We start from the raw sequence: 20,679 nt of genomic DNA on the forward strand, positions 1-20,679 counted from the left end.
AGATGAGGTGGTCTGTAAGAGGGGCATTTCTGACAACCCCTGGCTTTGGGAGGAGTGGAGTGGACTTGGGGTGCTGGCTCCCACCCAGGGCTCTGCTGGGCAAATGCAAGATGCAGGCAGGACCCAGAGGGAGGTGGCAGGGAGGATGCTGAGTCCCTGTGGCATCTCTCTTTCTGTCTTCCCTGTGCATTGCTGAGCATCACCTTGAAGGCAAGGGGAGGTGTTTCACCTGCTGTGAAATGCCAGGTTGGGTGGGCTAGGATCTGCAGGGTCTGAAGGTGTGGGGAGCCCTGTCTTTGCTTCAGAAGGTGCTTTGGAGGCCAGTTTTGTAGACACATGCACCAGAAACAGGCAGCTGAGGTGCTGGGGGAACAGAGAGGGATATTGGAGATATTGCTTTGCTTCTCACTAGCACAGCTCCTGCTCTGAGACATCTCTGCTCTGCACATTTCAACTCTGAATGGGCTTTTCTGCTGCTAGGGCTTTCCCCCTACATTTGCTGGTAACCTTAAAAGCCCTGACCCTCTCCTAGAGGAGGTGTTTCCCCAGCACAGGCAGATGCTGCAGGCCTCCTCCCAGATGAACGCTTGCAAAACACCCTGGAGTCTTCTGATACTGAAACCTGCTGGGGATTCCCCAAAGGCTCCAGCTAAGCTGTGACAGTCCTGATGGGGAGCCCAGCCAAAAACGGCCACTCTCCGCTGCTGAGAGCCCTCTGGCAGCAGAGTGGAAGAGGGGAGCAGGAGCTGGCTGAAGGGTGCTGTGTGAGCTGGGAATGGTGTCTGTGGGCTGGACCCAGGGGCCCCGAAAGGCTGCGAGCTGCTGTCTCCTTGCCCTTGATAGCCCTATGGCTAGTGGGTGGCAAAGAGAAAATTCAGGTATGCCGGACATAAGTATTTTGGTAATAGGCCTGCCCTGAAAGTTACTTCTCTGAAGAGCGTCACGTAGGCAAATGTTTAAAAAATGCCCTTGAGCCTCAACATTGAGAAATCGCAATTCCAGCTGAGAAATCCCCCGGGGGAAATGGCCAAGAGGTTTGGAGGGGGTCAAACCCTCCTGCGTGGAGACGTGAGCCAGCAGCTGGTTGTTGGGGGTCGGGAGGGAACATATCCTCAGCATCGCTCTGCGGCGGAGCTGTTTTCTTTTACCATTATTCCTTTGGCATCTAGGGGCTGATCCAGCCTGAGACTATATCCTGGGCTTTTGGGGTCTGTCAGATTCTCTGCTTTCATTTCTCCAGTGCTAGGGAAGGCTCTTAGCATCGCTGTGAGCCAAATGAGTGTTGCCTTTCTCCTACAGACAAATTGGTCACTACCCGGAGATCAGGTGACTTGCCTGAGGGTACAGAAACAAGTCTGGGGCAGAGGTGGGAAGAGAGATCTTCCCACTGATCCTCCCTAATGAATGCCTCTCCCCCCATTTTCTCTTTTGGGTGCCAAACAGCATGTGAATTTGGAAAACAAGATCCCCGGAGTTCGTTGGTAATGATTTGCTCAGCAGAATTTAAGGAGGATTAGCCATTTAGCATTCCCACTGTGTCAGCACTCCAGCTCCTGGCTGGGGGGTGTGGTGAGAGGATGGGAACCTATTAATTTTTACCTCTTAGTTGCAAAATAAGTTATAAACAACACCCTTATAATGAGTAACAGTGCCAGTTTATTCCCTGTCATGTGCACAGCCTGAACATGAGACAAACGTGCAGCTTTTTTGTGGGAGCAGGGAAGGAGCCGAGCTGCTGCTCTGGAGGTGTTTGGGCACGGGGGCTGAAACAGGTGGCACGCCTGGGTGTTAAGCTGATTTCATAGCTGTTCAGCTGGGAGCAAATCTGAAGTGCAAAGGGTCCCTTTCCCTGGCAGAAGGAGGAGAACGAAGGGGCCCCACTGCGCTGGGGAAATCGGGCTGGCACGAGCCCTCCTGTAGCTGTGGGTCCAAGGAGGCAGAGGGAAGGGAATTGCTCGCTGCGTGTTTTGGAATAATCCCAGGAACATTGGTGCTTGGTCTTGGTCAGAGTCCAGCCACTGCTTGAGTCTCTTTAGAGTTCACTTTCCCAGGAAAACATCTTTTGCAAGAGCCATTTCATGTGGTTTGTACTATTTCCCAGCACGGTGGCTGCAGTCTCTCCTCCACACTGTCCATTACTCCCTCCTGCCTCAGTTTCCCCTGCCTGTGGAGCGGGAGCAGGAGGCTTTCTGCACAGAAGCAGGCTGCTTGCACTCCTGCTGTGAGCCGCGCAGCCCGCGTGGGCCGCGATCTCAGCCCAGGAATGCAGGGAAGCACACGAATAGCTGAGCAGCTGGCGCACGGATGTTTCTTGGTGTGATCCTAAAAAGAACAAAAGAGAGCAAGTATAAATGAAATTTATTGTTGGAAAATCTTAATTAGATTTTAAGCCCCAGAGGGAGAAAAGCGAAGTATTATCTGACACAGCTAATGAGTGTTAAGGGTCCATTGTTATATTTCTTGTTTACCTTTCTGTGCTGGCTGATACGGCCTGGATTCTCGCCTGTATTGCCATAATTAGGATATCTCATCTCTCGCTGATAGGGTCGGGGATGCTGTTTAAAGCACAATGCTGTTTCATCCCTCCCTGACAAGAAGAGCGTGATCAGGAAGACAACTTCTCCTGGTGTCCCAGCACTCGTGCCAGCCACGTTGACCTTGTGAGCTGGGGGCACCTTTGAGAGATGCTAGCTCTGATACCTGATACCTGATACCTGCTCTGGTACCTGATAACATCCAGGTGATGGACCTCTCTGACAGTCTGAGTGACCTCTCTGATGGGCCCCCATCCATTACAAGGTAATTAAATGGCAGTTAGTGGTCTAAGCACAGGGTCAGGGGTATTTCTTTGGACATCGTAGGGCAAAGCTGGCCATTTTGGAAAGACTAACGCTGAGCAGCCACACCAAGAGGAACTGTCTGCAGACTCAGCCAGACCAATGACCTTGAGATGCTCTTGAAGGAACTGTTCTGCCCCATAAAGCATGACTCAAGGGTTTCAGCAAGCAGATCTTTTTTCCCCTCGCCTTCCTCTCTAAGGAGTGGTCCGGTTTGGGCAGTGAATATTGTGCTGAACTGCCAGGGCTGCTCCTGCTCTGCTTTCCCAGGGCAGGCACGAGTGTGTGTTGGCTGCATGCACTGACCCTCTCTCCTGCCCCCAGCCAAGAGACAACTATAAAGTGCCATGGAGCCAAGAGCCCACTTCTGCTTCCCAAGGGCTGAATCCTTCCCAGGGTGAGGAGTGCGTGTCCTCCAAATGGCATCCCACACAATTTTAATGAGGAAAACCATCCTTGGGTACCCCTGTCCTAACACCATGCTCCATGATGTTGGCCTCTGCTCCCTGCTTGGGTTTCAGGAAGACATTCAGAGCTGGGACCTATGGACTGGATACTCTCCTTTTTGAGCAGAAGGTATTCAGGGCAAACGCTCTTTCTGTGTTACCACAACGCTGTATTACAAGGTGCCTGATGCCTCAGTGCCGTTAGCTTTTATCTGTTTGGGTCATTCCTTACAGGGACAACATCTTTCTGTTGTGTTGCAGGAGGATACAACTTGGCCCTTAGGCCCCTGGACAGCAGGGCACCTTGTTGAAAGACACCGTCGTCTTGACACTTCTCTGATGTCCTGATTTCTCAGTGCCAGATCTCACACATAATGAGGTATTAGAGCCCCTTGGGATCAGGTACACCTCAGTCTAGCATCCAGTCACAGCTTCTGTGTGGGGAGAAGGGGGGTATTCAGAAAGGGTTCCCAAGCAGTGGTTTTAGGTTAGCATGTGATCGTTTCCAAGGGACCGGCGAAAGGCATAGAGGAGTCAGTTAAGGACTCTTTCCTCTGAGCATTGTGTGCCTTCATGCACGCTGTGCGCTGGAGACCATGCACCTCTGTGTGACCATCACATCCCCCCACCCTGCCAGTGGAGATCATCTCCTCCTTCAGTCCCATTCAGAGGCCATCTGTTGTGATGTTGCACCCAGACATGACCCACATGAACACTTGCAGAGGGAAGATCTGAGGTGGAGCAAGCAGGGAAGAGGTTAGCAAGGCTCTTCAGCTGCAGAGGCTTAAGATGTTTCCGCTCCAGCTGTGGCCACAACCCCGGAGCACTTGAGCAAAGCCTACCCCTTTCCTTGGATGCCCAGGCACACTCAATGCGGATAGCTGCGTTAAAGCACCAGCAAAGGTGGGTTAGCACTGCCTAGCCCTGAGGATATGTGAATTATTACAGAGTGGTTTAATTAAAGACTTGCTGTAAATGACTGCTCTGGCCTCAGAGCAGCCAAAGCTTGGGGTTTGTGTCTTTGCGGTGGGCCGTGGGGAGCCCCTGCAGGGACGGCACGTGGACCCTAAGAAGCGAGAGGGGAGCCAGGCATAGCGCACTGGGGCCAGGGCTCCTCTCCGCTTCCCCACGGGCAGGTAGGGAATTGCAGAGGGGAAAGAGCAGACAGGAGGTGAGGGCAGCGCAGGGTCAAAGCCCACGGCAGGGGTGATGCTGGTGGCAGGCTACGAGTGCCTGGAGGGACCGGCGGTGCTCCTCCGGGAAGGGGGAAGGAGCCCGTCCTCGGCAGAGCAGCCAGCCCAGGTGGGAGCGCGTGTGGGTAGGTGCGTGCGGTCAAGGTGGCTGGGAAGTTTTTGGTCTTGATTCAAGCCACTGAAAGCCAGGAGTAAAATACCATCCATTGTTGGTTTATACACCCGTAGTAGCCAAACAAACATCCCTGGAGCCTGTCCTTATCACTTTATTACACCTGCTAGAATGAATAGATTAAAGAGGACGGGGGAGGGGGGAGAAAGCAGAAGAATCCAGCAGAAAAACTGGGTTTGGGGATTGTTAATTATTCTCTGGGGTCTCTAATCTTTAACTGGCAAACAGCATCACTAACTGTCTTAAAGCCCCTCCTGGAACATCCTGATAATATGCCATCTGCATGAAGGCACCCCGTTATCTGCCCTCCTCCAGCCGCCTGTGACATGGCTGGAGTGGGAGATAATGAATGTGTGGCGTGTAATAACGGCACGTCATTCATGATTATCAGGCTGATACCTAACCTTTTAGCTTCATTGTTTGTGCTTCAAAAAAAAAAGAAAAAAAGAAAAAAAAGAAAAAAGGAGGAGAAGGGAAAGAAAGAAAGAAAGAAAGAAAAAGAAAGAAAGGGGAATTTTTGGTGCTACAAGCCCAGCCTGGTGTCCCTGAAGCGTCTCCCTGCCAAAGGGGCTGGCTCTCGTGGCATCTCCGAGGTGGTTTGGTGGTACCCTGTAAGAAATTGCCCATTGATTGGCAGCTGCTGTAACCATGGTGATGAAGGGAGAGAGCTGAGAAAGTGCCGAAATGTCATTGCGTGGCAGGGGGACATTTGGGGCAAATGTTTGGGCGATTAGATCTCTGTCACCATGCCCTGCCCAGCAGCTCGCGCTGCTTTTGCTTCTCTTGAAGCCGTTTAATGTTGGCTTCACAGAGGAGGGTTATCTCATGTCGCTTTAACATGCTGCCATCCAGAAACTCCCAGTGTTTAAAGACAGGAGGGATGTTTAGGTTGCCCGGTTTTGCCTGGATAAGCCGAAATGTGGGAGAATTTTCTCCTGGTTGCTGCTGTGCTGGGCCCGCTTTTGAGCCTGAGGGTTAGTGATATGTCGGCAGTGGTAGATCTTCCACCAAAATCCTTGTATCTTGTGCAAAGAGGTTTCAAACCTGGGTTACAGGTAATTCTGTCCAGATGGGAAGGGACTTTTAAAAAGTGTTTGATTCAAGTTACTTCAATTATTGTCAGAACTGCCTGGAAATATGATCCATTTTTTGATCAAAAATGAAACTAGGTTTACCTGTATTTCCTGAGAAGATTTCCCACAGCGATTTCTCCAGGAAAGGCTTCAGGTCAAAATCAGTGGGGTTTGGCCACTCATAAAAATCAGAAAGACTGCTGAAAACCGAACAAGCAGCCTTGTTCACAGTAATTAATGGGGCGATCCTAATAAGCAGCTCCTTGCCGCTGAAGATCTCGAAGCACTTTGCGAGGCTGGACTGGGAGGGAGAGCAGGGCACAAGGTTACCCCGAGGCGAGAGGCAGAGATCAGAGATCCTGTCTCCCCGTGCCCCCTGTGCTGGGCAGCAGAGCCCTTCTGCTTTGACCGCTTCCTTCTTGCCTGTGCCTGGGCTCAAAGATCTGGGGTGATCAGTTTTTAGCCGCATTTCTCTCTCCTCTGTGTTCTCAGCCCTCTCTCGACCAGGTTTCCCCTGGTCCCTGCTGAGAGCCTGCTTGGGTCGGCTGCTAGCAGCCGGGCAGAGGGTGGCACGAGCCCCCAGTGTAGGCACTGCCTGGGTTTGCAAGTTGGGCTGGGCGAGGTCTTTCCAGCCAAATGTTCCCCAGGCTCACTGCCTGGACTACACGCTGGATGGTGGGTCATTAGAGTTGCAAAGTATCTTTCTTGTTCCTTGGCTGGTGACTGAAACATCTGATAGGTGGCAAAGACTGCAGAGCAGAAATAAATCTCATCATTCCCATGCAAAGAACACGTGCCCTGTAAATAACACGCCAGCTCCAACGATCAGACCGCAAGGGTGGTGGATTTCTCCCTTCAAAGCAACTACTTGGTAATACATCTTATAAGGCCTCCCTTAATTGCTTGGGATGATTTAACCCTTTGAAAACCTCCCTTTTCTCTTCCAGTCAATCCGTGCCCTGGCAGTGCAAGATGAGCTTTCTGCTACCTTGTGTTCAGTGGGATAGGTATGACCACGCTCAGCACAGCTGACTCGCACGGCACCTTCCTCTCCAGTCATGTTGACAGCCGTGTCTTGAATGAAATGGAGCCAGTAATGAAAAGCTGCATAAAAATGCTGCCTTCCAAGGCCTTGCTGTGCTGGAGCTGGGGAGGGGAAGAGACAGTTTGACACCAGTTTGAGCTCATGGATGGTGGAAGGAACRCTGCATTGGCATCTACGCAGCCTGCGTCCAGTTTCTTTCCGGGGGTGAAAAAGGGAGGAATTTGGGAGGAGATGAGGAATTCTGTCTCCAACTGCCTTGCAAAATTGATGCAACCCAAACCTTATGTGTTTATTTACAACATCCCTATCCCTTTAGATACTGAGATAATCTGAACCAAGAGTGGCCAACCACAGGTCCAGACGGGGCCCTCGAGGCAGTTCTGTTTCTCAAACTGAGGATGCAACAGGTGGGGCGGGCAAGGAGAAGGGGCAGACCCCTGGGGCTGGCAAGGTCTAATCAGACGTGGTGCCACTCAGACTTGGCTGTCCTGGTCTGGCCACAAGCAGAGAGGAGCTGCCCAGCCTCCTCTGAGAGAGACAGACATGGTCTGGAGTCAGGACCTTCTGCTTGGTCATATTCAACATCAGGCATTCAAATGTCAAGTGMGAATTAGCCATGCTTGTGCAAGGTGGCTTTGAGCAAGCTGTGTCTCCTCTCTGTGCCTCAGTTTCTCCTTCTCACTGTGAAGATACAACAACCTTCCTACTGAAGTTAATGAAGACAAGGCAGTGCCTGGAAGGGATTTGCCTGTGTCAGTCTCTCTAGTAATGCTGGGTGAAGTTATTGCCAGAGGTGAGGGCTAGGCAAATAGCCTCCTTCTGTCCTTATTCTCCCACTGTGGCATTATAGGTATGTGTGCAGACCTCAGTGCCTCGATTTCCCCAGATATCTGCTGAATACCCTGGTACCTGCAGTGGCAAGTGCTCCCTGAAGACTGGTGCTTCAGCCTTTGCAATGGGTAGTGGACACCATAATGTTGGGGACTGTGATAGCAGCTGAGTCTGCTCTGCTTCCCCACACAGCTGAGGATGGAGATGGGCTAGGAGGCCCCTGGCAGCCCCACTGGGACACAGCTCATAGCTGCCCTGCTCCTCTGCCAAGGGATGCTACAGCACACGAGTAGGTRGAAATGAGGCATGGGGAGAGCAAATGTGCTCTCCAACTGAACTGGGATGGGAGCAGGACGTGTGCTCGGACCCAGGGTGTCAGAACAGCCCCAGCGCCCCCAGCCCAGGCACAGCTGGAGTCTCCGCAGTGCATAAAAGGCGGTCCAGGAGGGTACAAACCCTTCTGTGGCATGGTACCCTCTGGCCAGCCCGGGCCACCAGGCGCAGAGAAAGCATTGATCATTGACAGAGATGCAAGCTTGTGCTGAAAGATGCCTGTCACTGGGGAGTGCTGGGTCCTGACTGGAGCTCACAGATGACCAGAAAACATATAATTTGCTATTTACAAGAATTTCCTCTTTTTCCTTTATAAAATCAAGCTCACCTTTGCTGGAGCAGTGTCCTACCGTGTTTCTAGCCCTGGCGGTTTGGTTTCTTTCTTCCCTTGGTGTAGCAATAGTGATAAAGGGCTTCCCTGAACACATCTCAGAGARGCTTGAAGAGGTCTGGGTTTTTCTGAATCTCTCACTGCCACCTAGTGATCTGTTTTCAATTGATCTCTGGGAGACTTTTGGTGCGCCTTACCCTCAAGCCTTTCCCTGCTGCGTGGCCGCAGCGATGGAGGGCCTGGCAGCGGGTGCCTGTACCCCTAAAGCAAGCCTGTCCCAGGACCAGCCCTCCCCAGGCCCCACATCCCCCCGTGCAGGTGGAGCTCCCACCTTTGCCTGTCTGGCGACTTCAGCTGTGAAAACCCTTGCCCACCTTCCTGCCTCTGGGTTTCATCACCAAATCCAGTAGGAACATAAATAACCCTAATCTCTCAGTAATTGAAATCTCTTCATGTGCAGCAGCACCTTTCTCTGACACAAGGCCTGCTTTTTGCCTTTCACTCCTGTACTGAGCTGTCAGTTCTCAGTCTATGCAGAAGAGAGTTTGAGAAGAACCCTTGCTCACACTTGGGGTGCTTTTTGTGAATTGATTTTGTTGTTGCCACTGCCATTTGGGAGTGATTTTTGTTTTGCTTTGTTTTAAACCAGATTGTCTCAGTAACGTACTTTATCACACAAACTCACAGAGGGGGCAGAACTGCAGGCTCAGCAAGCCATGACATGGGAGGGGTGGAAATGGGCTCATCAGGGGTAAAGGAGAGCAGAAATGTCTTAAACAGTATTTGCATCTTGAGAAAATACCATGCTCCGAGAACACTACATTTGTTCTCATTTCAGACAAAAGAGGAGGATAAGACTGATAGCACTTATTTTTGAGAATGGTGAGTGTTTTCTTCTTCCAGACTTCCTAGCAACATGTCTCTGAGCTGGTCCCTGAGCACCCTCAACTCAAGGAAGTTTAGCATTGTGTCAAACAGCCACTGGCGTTCATTTCCATAATGCCAGGCGCACAACCAGTCCAGAACTGCTGAGTGGGGAAAATTTCTCCCAGTGTTTAATTTGGTGGGTATCTGTGGGTGTGATGTGGTTTCAGGGAGAAGTTTTCAGGGAGAGTGCAGGGCAGTGTGGCTCAGCTAGGAGCAGGAGATGCTTAAACATCTAGATGAAGGATGGTCCTTGGGAAACCACTTGCCTGCATGCTATCCCAGGTCAGCGAATCTTCTTTAAATGCAGGTGAATCCCATTACTAGACTTGAGGACGATCTGTGATATTGGTATGGGAGGCCTGGATGGATCAGGTGCTAGTTCGAAGTGAAGTAGGGTCAGGGCAAGAGCCACCTTCATCTCATTCATGGCAAACTGCTGCCCAATGCAGTTCCTGGGGAGAGGATGGCAATGGTTCAGATTGCAGCCTTCATCCCCAACCACCCCCAAGCTCAGCACAGCCCCCACACTAGCCAACACCAGCTTCTTGAGGCAAGGCCTTTGTGCTGCTGTGGGATCTCCAGCTGCTGCTAGAAGGCAGGTAACAGGGACACAGTTTATCTAGGAATCTTTTCATACCACATCAAAAGTCACCTGGCTCTGGGGTGGCATACTGTTGTTGCTTGTTAATAAGCATCAAAAAAAGACGTGAAGTTTAGAGAACTGTGCTTTCTTCACCAGAAAGTGCTGTAGGGGTCCAGTCCAAAAAATAGTCACCTCAAAAAGGTCATTTTTGGCTCTGTCGGCTCTGTGCAAATTACTGAGACATCAGTATCCTGCATCTATCAGATGAGACAGCATGGGAACCAAAGAGTCTTGGAGACCCAGGTTTTCTCTGAGGTGCACTGGATATTTACCTCTAAACAAGGGAGCCTAYGTTCCCAATACCAGCAGCAGAGAGTGTATCTATCTTCATAGGTCATGCAAAAGTGAAAGTGTGTCAAGCCCTACAATGACCACAAAGCCGCAGGTATGAGAAAATCTCTTGAGCTGATGGAGAGTGGTGGAGACCCCCTGTTGTGGAAACTCTGCTTGAGCTGGTCAAGCCAACTTGACTCATTGGCACTGAGGGGGGATTAGCCTCAGAAGCACTGCTGTGAGTTAACTCTCCCATGCGAGGCAACCTGTGATGGGGGAGACAGGGAATGAAAGATCTCCCACCTGGATCCAGCAGAGAAAGGCAGGAAAGCATGCGAGTGCCTCTGTGCTGAGTTCTCCGGAGAAAACCTCATTGGGTCATATATCTGTGGGAAGAGCAAAGGCTGTTCAGCGATGATTCCAACATAAGCAGGGTCCCAGAGCAGGGCTGGACGTGACCTCTGCTGCTCATGGGGAGCTGCAGCTGACATTCATCGCTCTGCAAAACCACCAAGAAGAGGGAACTGGTGGCTGCTGCTGGGGGATTTATCCCAGGATGAGGTCAGGGATGTGGCATGTGGCTGTGGACCATCCCCATTAATCTGTTTGCTCTCTCTCATGCCCTCTGCACCATCATTACCCAGGGCTGCTGAAGGCAGTCTGAATACTTCTACATCATCATGCATGACGAAAGACTATTAAACACCCTTTTCCAGCACTCTGTCATGTTCAGATCCTTTGGGGTGTTTGGTAGCTCTATTCAACTTTGCATTTAGACATGGACTTGTTGGAATAAGAAGCAAAAAAACCCAAATCCAGTGCAGAAAGGTGAAGACAGTCTTGCTCAAAGAGAGTAGATATCTGGGCTAAGAGCTCATCTCCCCCTTATTTTTATAAAGGTAAAATACCTCAGGGTCTTCCCACACATCCCGGTTCCTATGAATAGCGAATATGTTCACTACAGTGTGGCAGCCTGGAAAAGAAGAGTGAGAAAACAGCTCATGATATACCAGAGTAAAGACACAGGAGAAACATTTGTGGGATGCTTGCTGTCTCAGGGCTCTGCAAGGGATTTCAGAGGAGAACTGACAGGGGCATTTACCAGCTTGTCTAGACAGGTCACCTCCTCATGTGGAAGAAACAATGACCTCAGAGTGAGGACCCATTTTGGTACCAATGTGTGAACTTTCACATTTGGCCAGGATCAGTACTCTGCAAGTGCCCTTTGAGCTCTGCGAATGGCAAATAGATTGGGCTGAGTAGTGAAGCATGAATAACTGAGGGAAAAAGAAAGAAGCAACTAGAGAATTTGATTAAGTTAATACATTGACATGCAAGGCAGGGCAGAAGAAGGAAGAGGGAAACCTGGTGCAGTAATGCAGGCTGTCCATGCATGTCATCCTGGCCTTGCTTCTGGGGATCTCTGTTCCCTCTCTGTCTCAGAAGACATGGGAGTATTTCTGCTGGGTTCAGAGGAGTTTGAGCAGGCTCTGTCTGGCTCTTCCCATCTCATTTGCTGTGGCTATAGAGACAGCAGGATTAAGGCTTGGGTCCCACTGTCCTAGGGTACCCAGTACACTACAGTGCTCTGGAGAGGGTCCTTGGACCCCCTCTGGCCATGCTTCCAGGCTCACTGTGACCTGTGAGGTGTGATGACCCTATATAGCTCTTCCGAGACAGAAGAGAGGCTGCAAGCACCACCAGCCCTTCAACGCAGTAACTCTAGCGAGGGTGCCCCATTTGTGACAGACAGCAGCATGACAGATGAACAAACTAAACAGACCTGCTGGTAAGCTGCGCCCATCAGAAAATGTGACGGGTTTGGGGAGCTGTCGGGACAGAGCAGGAACCGGTGGGAACAGGCGCAGGCTCTCTTTGATGCACATTGTGGTATATGTCATCTTCCCAAGGTCCTCCCTGAAAGCAAGCCAGAGGCTAAGGCTGTGTTTGAGTGGCAGCAACGGGGACACCTGCAGGCACAGCCTGTGCTGCACACTGGGTGGGCTGGACCCCACTGGAGCCATGAATGGCTGCTCCTTCTTGGAGAGCAACTGCACTGTTGGGTTGGAGTCAAAGCTGCAAGACAGGTCCTGCTGTGCAAGCACAGGGTGGGCAAGGCGGAGGCTTGTTCCTAGGGTGCGTGTCCCATTTCCCTTTGGGGTTTCTCCTTGTCCTCCTCCTCCTTTTGCTGTCCAGAATTGSTATGTGAAAAGCAGAATGCCCTAGCGCAGGTACAGTGTAAAGTGAATGCATTTTCCTTCTCAAAATAAATAAAAAGAGTTCAAAGTAAAGGAACAAAAAGTTGTAGCTCACCACTCAATGGTATCTCGTTCTCCCAAGATCTCCTGGATCTCCTCCCTGCACCGTTGCTGGTGCTCTGGGTGTAATGACATACAGTAAAAGAGCCAGGAGATCCCGCTGGCYGTGGTATCATGGCCCCCAAACATGAATGTGTCCACCTCAGCACGGAGGTCCTCATCGGACAGTCCAACTCCTTTCTCATCCTAATACAGAGGAGAATATATCATCTGCAAGTGTACATGAGTTGGACTTTCTCCTTTATGTATAAAAATCACCCTGGATGCTGGTGAAAAGGAGTCTGATTTGACCTCTCTTGTATCTCCACATAAATGAGGAACTAAGCCAGTAGAAGATATATCCAAAGTAAGTGAAATCAGTCAGGCCCACTGACTGCTGACTCTGCAGTCAACAGAGCTACAGAGTTGGTCTTTGGTGGCAGATCAGATCCCAGCCCTTCAGAGGGACACCCTGTTTGTTCCCCTAACAAGGGTTCCTGTTATGTTTTCCAGTATTTTGGCTTGGATGACTTTTGTTTCAGATTGAGAAAAGAAAGAAGGCAGTAGCTCTGGGAAAGCTTGAGTGAGCACAGAGTGTATCTCTCTCCTGAACACCAAATGACTACTGCTTCCAGAGTATCTGAAGATGTCTGGGAAGGTAAAGCTACAGAAGGCAAGAAACAAATCTCTTGAGATCACTACAGCAAAGACGGCCTCTTTGTAATCTTTCCAAAGATCTCATTCTCCTCTGGTTTCCAACRGCTCACTTCTTTTAATCTATTTATGTAGTCAGTGAAAATGAACAAGGAAGATGAAATTCCATTTATGTTCAACCTCACATCTCACATCTTTGTATTTCCTTCCCTTTCAATCCATCTTTTCCCAAGCTAGAAAACATGAAGTGGGGAAGCTGTTGTCATTARTACTGGCTAGGGATTGTGAGCTCCCTGCTGACACATCCTCAGTGGCACACWGGTATGTTCCTTGGCATTTGAGATGATTATTTCAAACACTCACCTTGGCACAAAGTAGAATGTCCAGAAAATCCAGGTGTCTCTTTTTCAGGATCTTCTCACGTTCCTTCTCATTGCAGAGCAACAACTTTCTTTCTTTTATTACTTTATCTGCGCATAAGAATGACCAGTTTGTTAGATGCACCTTGGCCCTGTGGAGAGGTCATGCTCTTGATCACTTGGTCAGCAGCTCTCGATCTCTGTTTAATGTGTAATCCTTTGGTCAGTGCATGCTGCAGACCCCCTCAGAGCTGCTCCAGATGTGAGTGGGTGAAAGGTTCAGCTAATAAACAGGGCTAGGGAGAGAAGGGAGAAAAAGAGAGAGAAATACCTGTGTGGGTATGGGCCAGCTTGCAGGCCTCCTGAAACTGGTGGCCTTTGCGAGTCATGCCATAGAAGACATCACTTACTTAAAGAGAGAGTCCGGATTCTCTGAACCACGAGGTAAGTCAGGTCATAAACAGCTTTGATATAAAAGTCCGCGTGGCTGAAAGGAAATCAAGGTTGAAATCAGTGTTAGTAATGTGAGGGGGGGAACAGGAGCACTTGTTTTCTCAGCATTTAAAAGTTTAGCTACTGACTTCTGAGTCTGACAGCTGGTATCATAACTGAAGGCACATTTCATGATGGTGTCTAGTGTCATTAAGCTCATGTCTTGAAAGATCTCCATTGTTTTCCTCTGTGTGTTCCTCTTTTCCCATTTATCCTAGCGGTGGAGACAAGAGTGAGGAGGGACAGACTGCCAGAATGGACTTGTCCACAATACAGTCAGGTCATACTTTCCTGTACCTGCCTCTTCCCAGATCCACACCCCTAATTACTTTCTCTTCTGCAAGCGAAGGCCCTAGTTCACCGTATATTCTGTGAATCTAATCAAAGAAGTCTATGCACTTCTTTTTCCATGTTTACCACTGCTGAGCCAGGAAAATATATTCTAGCAGTGATTGATTTTACTGGAAAGCAGACGAAAAAGAGAATGAGTGGAATGGCCAAAGAAAGTTGGAGGGAACAATTTCAGAACTTCGAAAGGATCTAAAAAGTTCAGAATCAGGGGAGAAATTCTAGGAACCATCTAATTCCACTCTCTTTCCATCATTCAGTCCCAGGCCTAATTATTTTGGCTGGTGCATAACTCAAAAGTAGCAGGGATGATTCTTACCAACATCACTTTGACTGAGTCTGACATCAGGGTCACATAAGGTTTCAGCACATCATAATGAAATGCTGGTGTGAGCAGCTTCCGATGTTGAAACCATTTTGCTCCATTCAAGGTCAATAGCCCCTTTCCTAGAGACACAAATAGTGAAGACATGATCAGCTATTTCAGAGTCTGATCAATCTTCTTGGCTCTGGCAGTGTCACTGCTGCTTTTGGCCAAGCAGCTATCTCCTAGCTAACATGCAGGACCCAGGGGGAGGAGGAGTTGGTGGTGGATTTCAGCCTCTCCGCGACCGTCGCAGCAGTGTCCTTCATATGGAAGAGCAGCATGTCCACTCATCCTCCACTGCAACTGGCTGTGCACATCCATTTTATCCATAAACCAGCTCACTGACAGAGCCATGATGACAGAAGCACAGAACTTACTCTCTCAGATGGCTTCTTCTGACCTAAGTGAAATACTTGGATGCATTTTGCAGCACAAGCTGAGCTATGAGACAGTTGTTAGCAGGACCATGGAGGGCTACTGCAAAGTTGTATGCAAGCCATGAACCTGACTGTCCTCTGATGCCTTGATATCTCTCACCCCAGTTAGATGTATCTGCATTCAGTCCCTGAGCAGACTTGCCCCATTGCTTTGCAAAGGCCAGGGTATGTGATTCAAGGCAACGCCAGTTGATGTGCTCCACAATTATGTGGGCAACAGTAGTATTAATACTTACACCTAAATGAGCCTTCCCATAGCAAAGGCAATCTTCCTCTCTGGTTTTAGAATGGAAGAAAGCAAAATAAATGAAGACATGAGGGAAGCAGATGAAATGTGTAGCATAGCCAAAAGGGATAATAAAATAAAATTATTTACCTATCCAGGGAATTAAGAGCTTGTAGGTTACTGGGGACTTGGGATCTGTAAAAAAAAAAAAAAAGAAAAAAAAAAGAAACCAAAAGAGTACGAATGGCTAATGAATATCAACATAACAAAAGAAAATCAGGATAAACTGACATTAGAAACCCTCCCCTTAATCACAATGTGGAATTAGTGTCATCTCAATATGTATACTACTCTATAACATTAAAGGTAGAGTTTAAATGTGATCTTCTACAACTGTGCCCTCAGTGGACTTGAGAAAACCAGAGAAAGCTGTAATGAAAGATATGTATGTAGAAAAGGAATGGCCATAGCAGATCTCAAAGCTGAGGATAATGGATGAGAGTTGCTGGAGATATCCATGTATGTATCAGTCACAGACATTGTGCTTCACAGACTGGAGCAGAGGAGAAGACTTGAGATGTCTTCTTAGGGCCATTACTGTGCTAGCTCACCCAGCGTACTGGATTTTAATGAAAAACACAGTTATTGGGGTGGTAGATGCTCTAGAATACAGTAAACCTGACAATAATAGAGAGAGTGGACTGGGAGGGTCACTGGCTCCTATCTTGCATGAGAATGCTCCGTGAAACCTGTCTGGGAGTTTGAGAAGGGGACCAAAGGAGGAACTGCAACAGCTGTGAAAGAAGCAGGCAAAAGGGACAGCTCAGGGCAAGTTTCCCTTGTTTTTCTTGATAGGGAAGTGTCAATGACAGGACTTCCCAAAACCAAATGAAGAGACTTACCTCCTCGGCCAAATACACTTTTGGCATGTTCAGGATGATGGGTTACTAGAGCAGGCAAAAGTCCAAACCATCTGGGAAAAGCATAGGGATACTCTTCTGCCCACGACACTGACAGAGATAACTCTTTACCTTCAGTGACCTGCAATGACAGTTAAACAGGGACTGATTTCAGGCAGAAAAAGAGGGACGTACCTGGGAGAGCAGAGGTGAAACTTGCCCTCTTGTGGAAAGTGTATGCAAGACATCCTGGCCTGGGAAACTGGGAGCAAGTGGGTGGACTTACAGCAAGGGGCTTTCCACTCTGCAGGTGGAGGAGATGCTGGGCATGGCAAAGGGGATCACTGGAGACAATGCACAGCCAGCAAAGTTACCTCAGCTACTGCATCCCTGCAGCACAAGGCAACTCCAGAGAGACTCCCTGGCTGGGGTCCAGCAGTTTAGCTGCTTTAGGATAGTCGAGTCAGGATGCCTTGGCATCACACTCTGGCTCTATAGTCAGAATGGGCAATGCAGGGATACCTAGTACCCAGTCCATGGGAGATCAGGGCTGATACAGCCCTATTGTCTAATTTCAGCAGTGCAAGGAGGGCATGCAGTGTGAAGTCAAAAACATCTGCCCTACAGAATGGTGAAAATGGCTGCAATAAAATGCCCTGCTTTCATGACCATCTCTTCTTAGGTGGGTATAGGGGGACTCTGGTATTGGTAGAAGGTCTGATGCAGAAGAGAGATATTTTACGGTTTCTCATTTTTATGTAACTTTGTGAAAGTCCCAGAAATCACCTAAATGCATGTTTAGGCACATGATCAAAGAACATCATGGCTCTGTTTTTTACCAAAATGATGCGCATCTCATAACCAGGTACCCTTCCTGCCTGCCCCTCAGAAGTATTGGCACTCCCTGTACAAAGAGGTCCTCTCCTATATGAAGGGACAATAGCAAGGGACACACACTCCCCATCCGGTGCTCTTCTCCACCCCTCTTGTCCCGACAATTATCTTGCACAGTTGCTAGGACAAACCCTCCCTGCTCACGCCCTGGGTGAGCCCAGCTCTCTCCTTACCAGATGATTGTGGCCATACAGCCAGTGCCTTGGGGGACCAGGGAAAGCCTCCAGAGCTTTGATGATTTTCTTCCTCTCCTGGTAGAACTGGGCCACCTTCAGTAGCACAAAGATGAAGCCAAGCACCAAAGATAGATAGCTGCAAAACTACAGCAGAAGGTTTGGCTATGTTGTCCAGCAGAGATGCCATGCTGCCTCTGGGTCCTGGTTGCCTGACAGCACCTTCTCCTCCCTGCTTCCTCTTCTGCTCCTTCTGGGTCCAGGTCTGATGAAGAGCTCACGTGCAGATGAAAAGATCTCTCTCTTTTCCTCTGCTAGAACTGTCCCTGCTGAACTGCTGCAGGCAGTGCAATCTGGCAGAAATTTAAAGCACGAGAAACGTTCTGGTAAGCAATATGTCACTTTGGCCCAGAACCTAATTTCCTGCTGCTCCCATTCGTCCTTTTACCCACTTCCAGCAACCTGTGGATGGAGGTGGCTTATTAAGAAACAAGCTCTGTACACAGGATGCTCTGTAAATATTTACTACTTTTCCCACAGTCCATTACATCCCAGCAGCAAATGAAAGTGCTTGCAGTTAGCACGGGGCTCCAGCTCTGCCACTTATATCCATGCCCAGGTGGATGAAGCCATAAGAGGGGGCGAGAGCTAGCCAGGCTCTGGTTTGAACTATGCTCCGTTCTGCCCTCGGCCCTATTTAGGTTTGGAAGCCCATGTGAAGTGAGGAACAAATGGACCATCTCTACCCAACACACATACTGGACAGATCCAGACATCTTTAGCTGTAAAAACAGTGCTATTCAAGCTCTTAGGAGCTGTAACATCATGCAACACAGCTGGATTATAATCAAGTGAATGGGTATAACCTAATCAGCACAAAAGGGAACGTGGCCTTCTTCTTAAAGGGGTCTTCCTATATGTAAGTCAGGAGAAAAAAATTTTGCCCAGAAGAATTAACACTGTCAATAGATAAGACAAAGAGTGGGAGAGTTGCAAAGCAGGAAAGTGAGCTGTAGCAAGATTGAGGGTACATCTAACTGTTATGTGAAAGGATTATGGTAGGATCATTTTCACCAACATAGTCTGGATGAGTTTTCCTTCTCCTGTCCACATGGCACCTCATGATCCTGGAAAAGGCCACACATCACATCCAGTATTCATTGTCCAGATGTATTGCTTTCATAGCAACAGAGACATGAAGATCCTTGGCTGAAGTGAAACTGCACAGCTCCAATGAAAACATTTAGACTTTTTAGAAAGAAAGGTACATGAAAAATCTTACAGGACTCACTGTCTGGGAATTACCTGATTCCGGGAAAATTTTTCTGAAAGTTAGTGAACTGAATGACTTTTCCCTCCATTGGCTTGTGGTCTATTCATTAATTAATGATTGTAAAGATAGAGCCTTAGGTACAGATGATAAGATTTATGTTGCAGTCTAAGGGAGATTTGAAGTGTTTGGCTGATACAAACTCATGTGACGCATTGGTTGCTTATCTGTTGTGATATGTTGTTCATTGAAAACAAACAAAACTCACCACATGCCAGTCCGGCTGAAGTGTGGGAAGGTCCCCACCTAAGAAAGCTGAACTCATCTTCTCTGAGAGAAAAATCAACAGATTATAGAAATATTTAGGTATGGCACATGGCACTCTTCAGGAAGAATCACCGTTAAAGCAACTCTCCTTTCAACTGAAATCTTCACATACAATTTCTACATACTCTCAACTTCTCTTGGGAGCTCACAGTATAAACCCCCATATCTGAGGGTATTTGAGGCAGTTCTACTTTGGATCTTTGTAGACTCCATTGAAATATGCAGTTTAATTCAGCATTGCCACCATGTTTTTTCTCTTCATTGGTGAGTAAACTAGAGCACAGAGCAGCAAGACTGAAGTGCTTTATTTACAAGCCATAGCGCTTAAGGAAAAAAGAGCTGCTGGGAGCCCTCAATCTGACACTTTTTTAAGAGGCTGTGCAGTCTTTTTGTGACACTCAGAATCTACTAGTTGTGCGTAAGGAAGATTTATTGTCTCCCTTGCAAGGACCCACACACAGCTAGCCGATGCTGTGTCCTACAAAGACTGAACATTGCAGCTCAGCAGAGGCTGTCTTGGTAGAATTGCCCATACAGTTGTACAAGCCCCATGGAGAGACTCTGTGGGCTCAGATGGCTTCGTCTTCATGTTCCTTGGGGAGGATGTTTGACTAAGCAGGCTTTGATAAGCCCACTGTTTCTGTCTCCTCTTGGAAGCTTAGGTGTGGATTTACTGAGTGAACATTACTCCCTCTATTGATATTAGCTAGTGTGGTATGTGGTCTCCTGTAAGATGCATCGTGATTTATTTCTGAAGTGGTAATGAGAAATTTTGCAAGTGTTTGGGCATGACATATTGGAAATGGCAGTTTCTAACAAAGGCTTCTAACTCCAGCAGTGATGATGATTTAGGAGTTCTTTGTATTCACTTCTAGGTTTAGATTCTGAGGCTGACAGCCTGGATATTTCCACTTAAGATGGGATGAGAACGCTGACATTCAGACACCTGCTACCATGGACATAAAAGCTATTGGGCATGTCATGATGGCTAAAAGTCTGCTCTTATCATGCTTGTCCAGAGGCCTGCTAAAGTTCAGCTGGAGAGCGGGTCTGTTCATTGCTACTGCATGCTGCTAGTAGTAAGGTGAGTAAGGTGACCCAGGCCTGAGGAAATGGTTGGATGTGCAACCTTTAAACGTGAAGAATCCCTGAAAGTTCCCACTCACCTGCAGGTCTGGACTTGGAAACGTACCCTTGCTGAACTGCTGGCTTTTCACCCAACTGTCATTTTGCTTGTAAATAAAGTGGCAGCCATAAAAGTGAATTCTCAAGACAAATGTATTACACTTGTGTTGAACTTCAAGGGCAATAAGAATTGCTCTAAAAGTGCAGGTTGACTGTAAATAACAAGAAGCACAGACAGAGAGAGGCCAGATTTTCTGTAGGCCTGTTCTGAATGGAGAAGACAGACAGCAGAGGTTTGGGGTGAGCTGCTGTGGGGCTGGATATCTTGAGATGATCAGTAACCAGCATGTGCTATGTGAGAAAATTAAACATATGTCAGGATAGGTGCTAGGGACAAACCTTCCGGTACCTAACTCCTTAACCTGAGGCCAGGGATCAGCAATGTCCCCATGCTATTAATCAGCTCAAGCCATGTGATGAGGGACTTTGCTTGCATCAGGTGGAATGATGTGGACATCCAGTGTCCCATGTCCTGCTTCTACAATAAGTGTTGGCTGATCACTGCAAGTGCCATCCAGTGTCAACAGAACAGCTGTCTGCATGGCGCTGTGCTCTTGTTAGCATGGCAAGATGTTGTATTCCAAAGAGCCATGATAACAGCTGCAAGTCCCTTACACCTCCCCAGACTCGGGTGCTGTGGCTGCTTG

At 48.5% G+C, this 20,679-nt stretch overlaps 1 protein-coding gene and 1 long non-coding RNA gene across 7 annotated transcripts; one reads left to right on the plus strand and one right to left on the minus strand.

Moving 5' to 3' along the window:
* Positions 1-374: 374 nt before the first annotated feature.
* LOC112975930 lies at positions 375-10,822 on the plus strand. 6 transcript variants are annotated; one of them, XR_003256820.1, is made up of 3 exons: positions 375-878; positions 2,545-6,592; positions 6,669-10,822. It is a non-coding gene; the product is annotated as an uncharacterized LOC112975930 (long non-coding RNA). The 6 variants fall into 6 exon arrangements; XR_003256823.1 differs by having other exon boundaries at positions 378-878; positions 2,545-3,662; positions 4,006-10,822; XR_003256819.1 differs by having other exon boundaries at positions 380-878; positions 2,545-3,413; positions 3,545-10,822.
* Positions 9,454-17,440, minus strand: LOC112975929 (cytochrome P450 4B1-like). The gene is given in 14 exon segments (XM_026086611.1): positions 9,454-9,640; positions 10,408-10,490; positions 11,013-11,077; positions 11,888-12,021; positions 12,418-12,608; positions 13,419-13,525; positions 13,746-13,821; positions 13,823-13,901; positions 13,996-14,120; positions 14,574-14,701; positions 15,435-15,479; positions 16,187-16,325; positions 17,251-17,376; positions 17,378-17,440. Coding segments are annotated over 14 exon segments (1,530 nt in total). The 3' UTR covers positions 9,454-9,471.
* Between the last annotated feature and the right edge of the window lie 3,239 nt (positions 17,441-20,679).

Source organism: Apteryx rowi, unplaced genomic scaffold (genome assembly GCF_003343035.1).
Source record: "Apteryx rowi isolate R43461 unplaced genomic scaffold, aptRow1 scaffold_7, whole genome shotgun sequence".
NCBI lineage: Eukaryota > Metazoa > Chordata > Aves > Apterygiformes > Apterygidae > Apteryx > Apteryx rowi.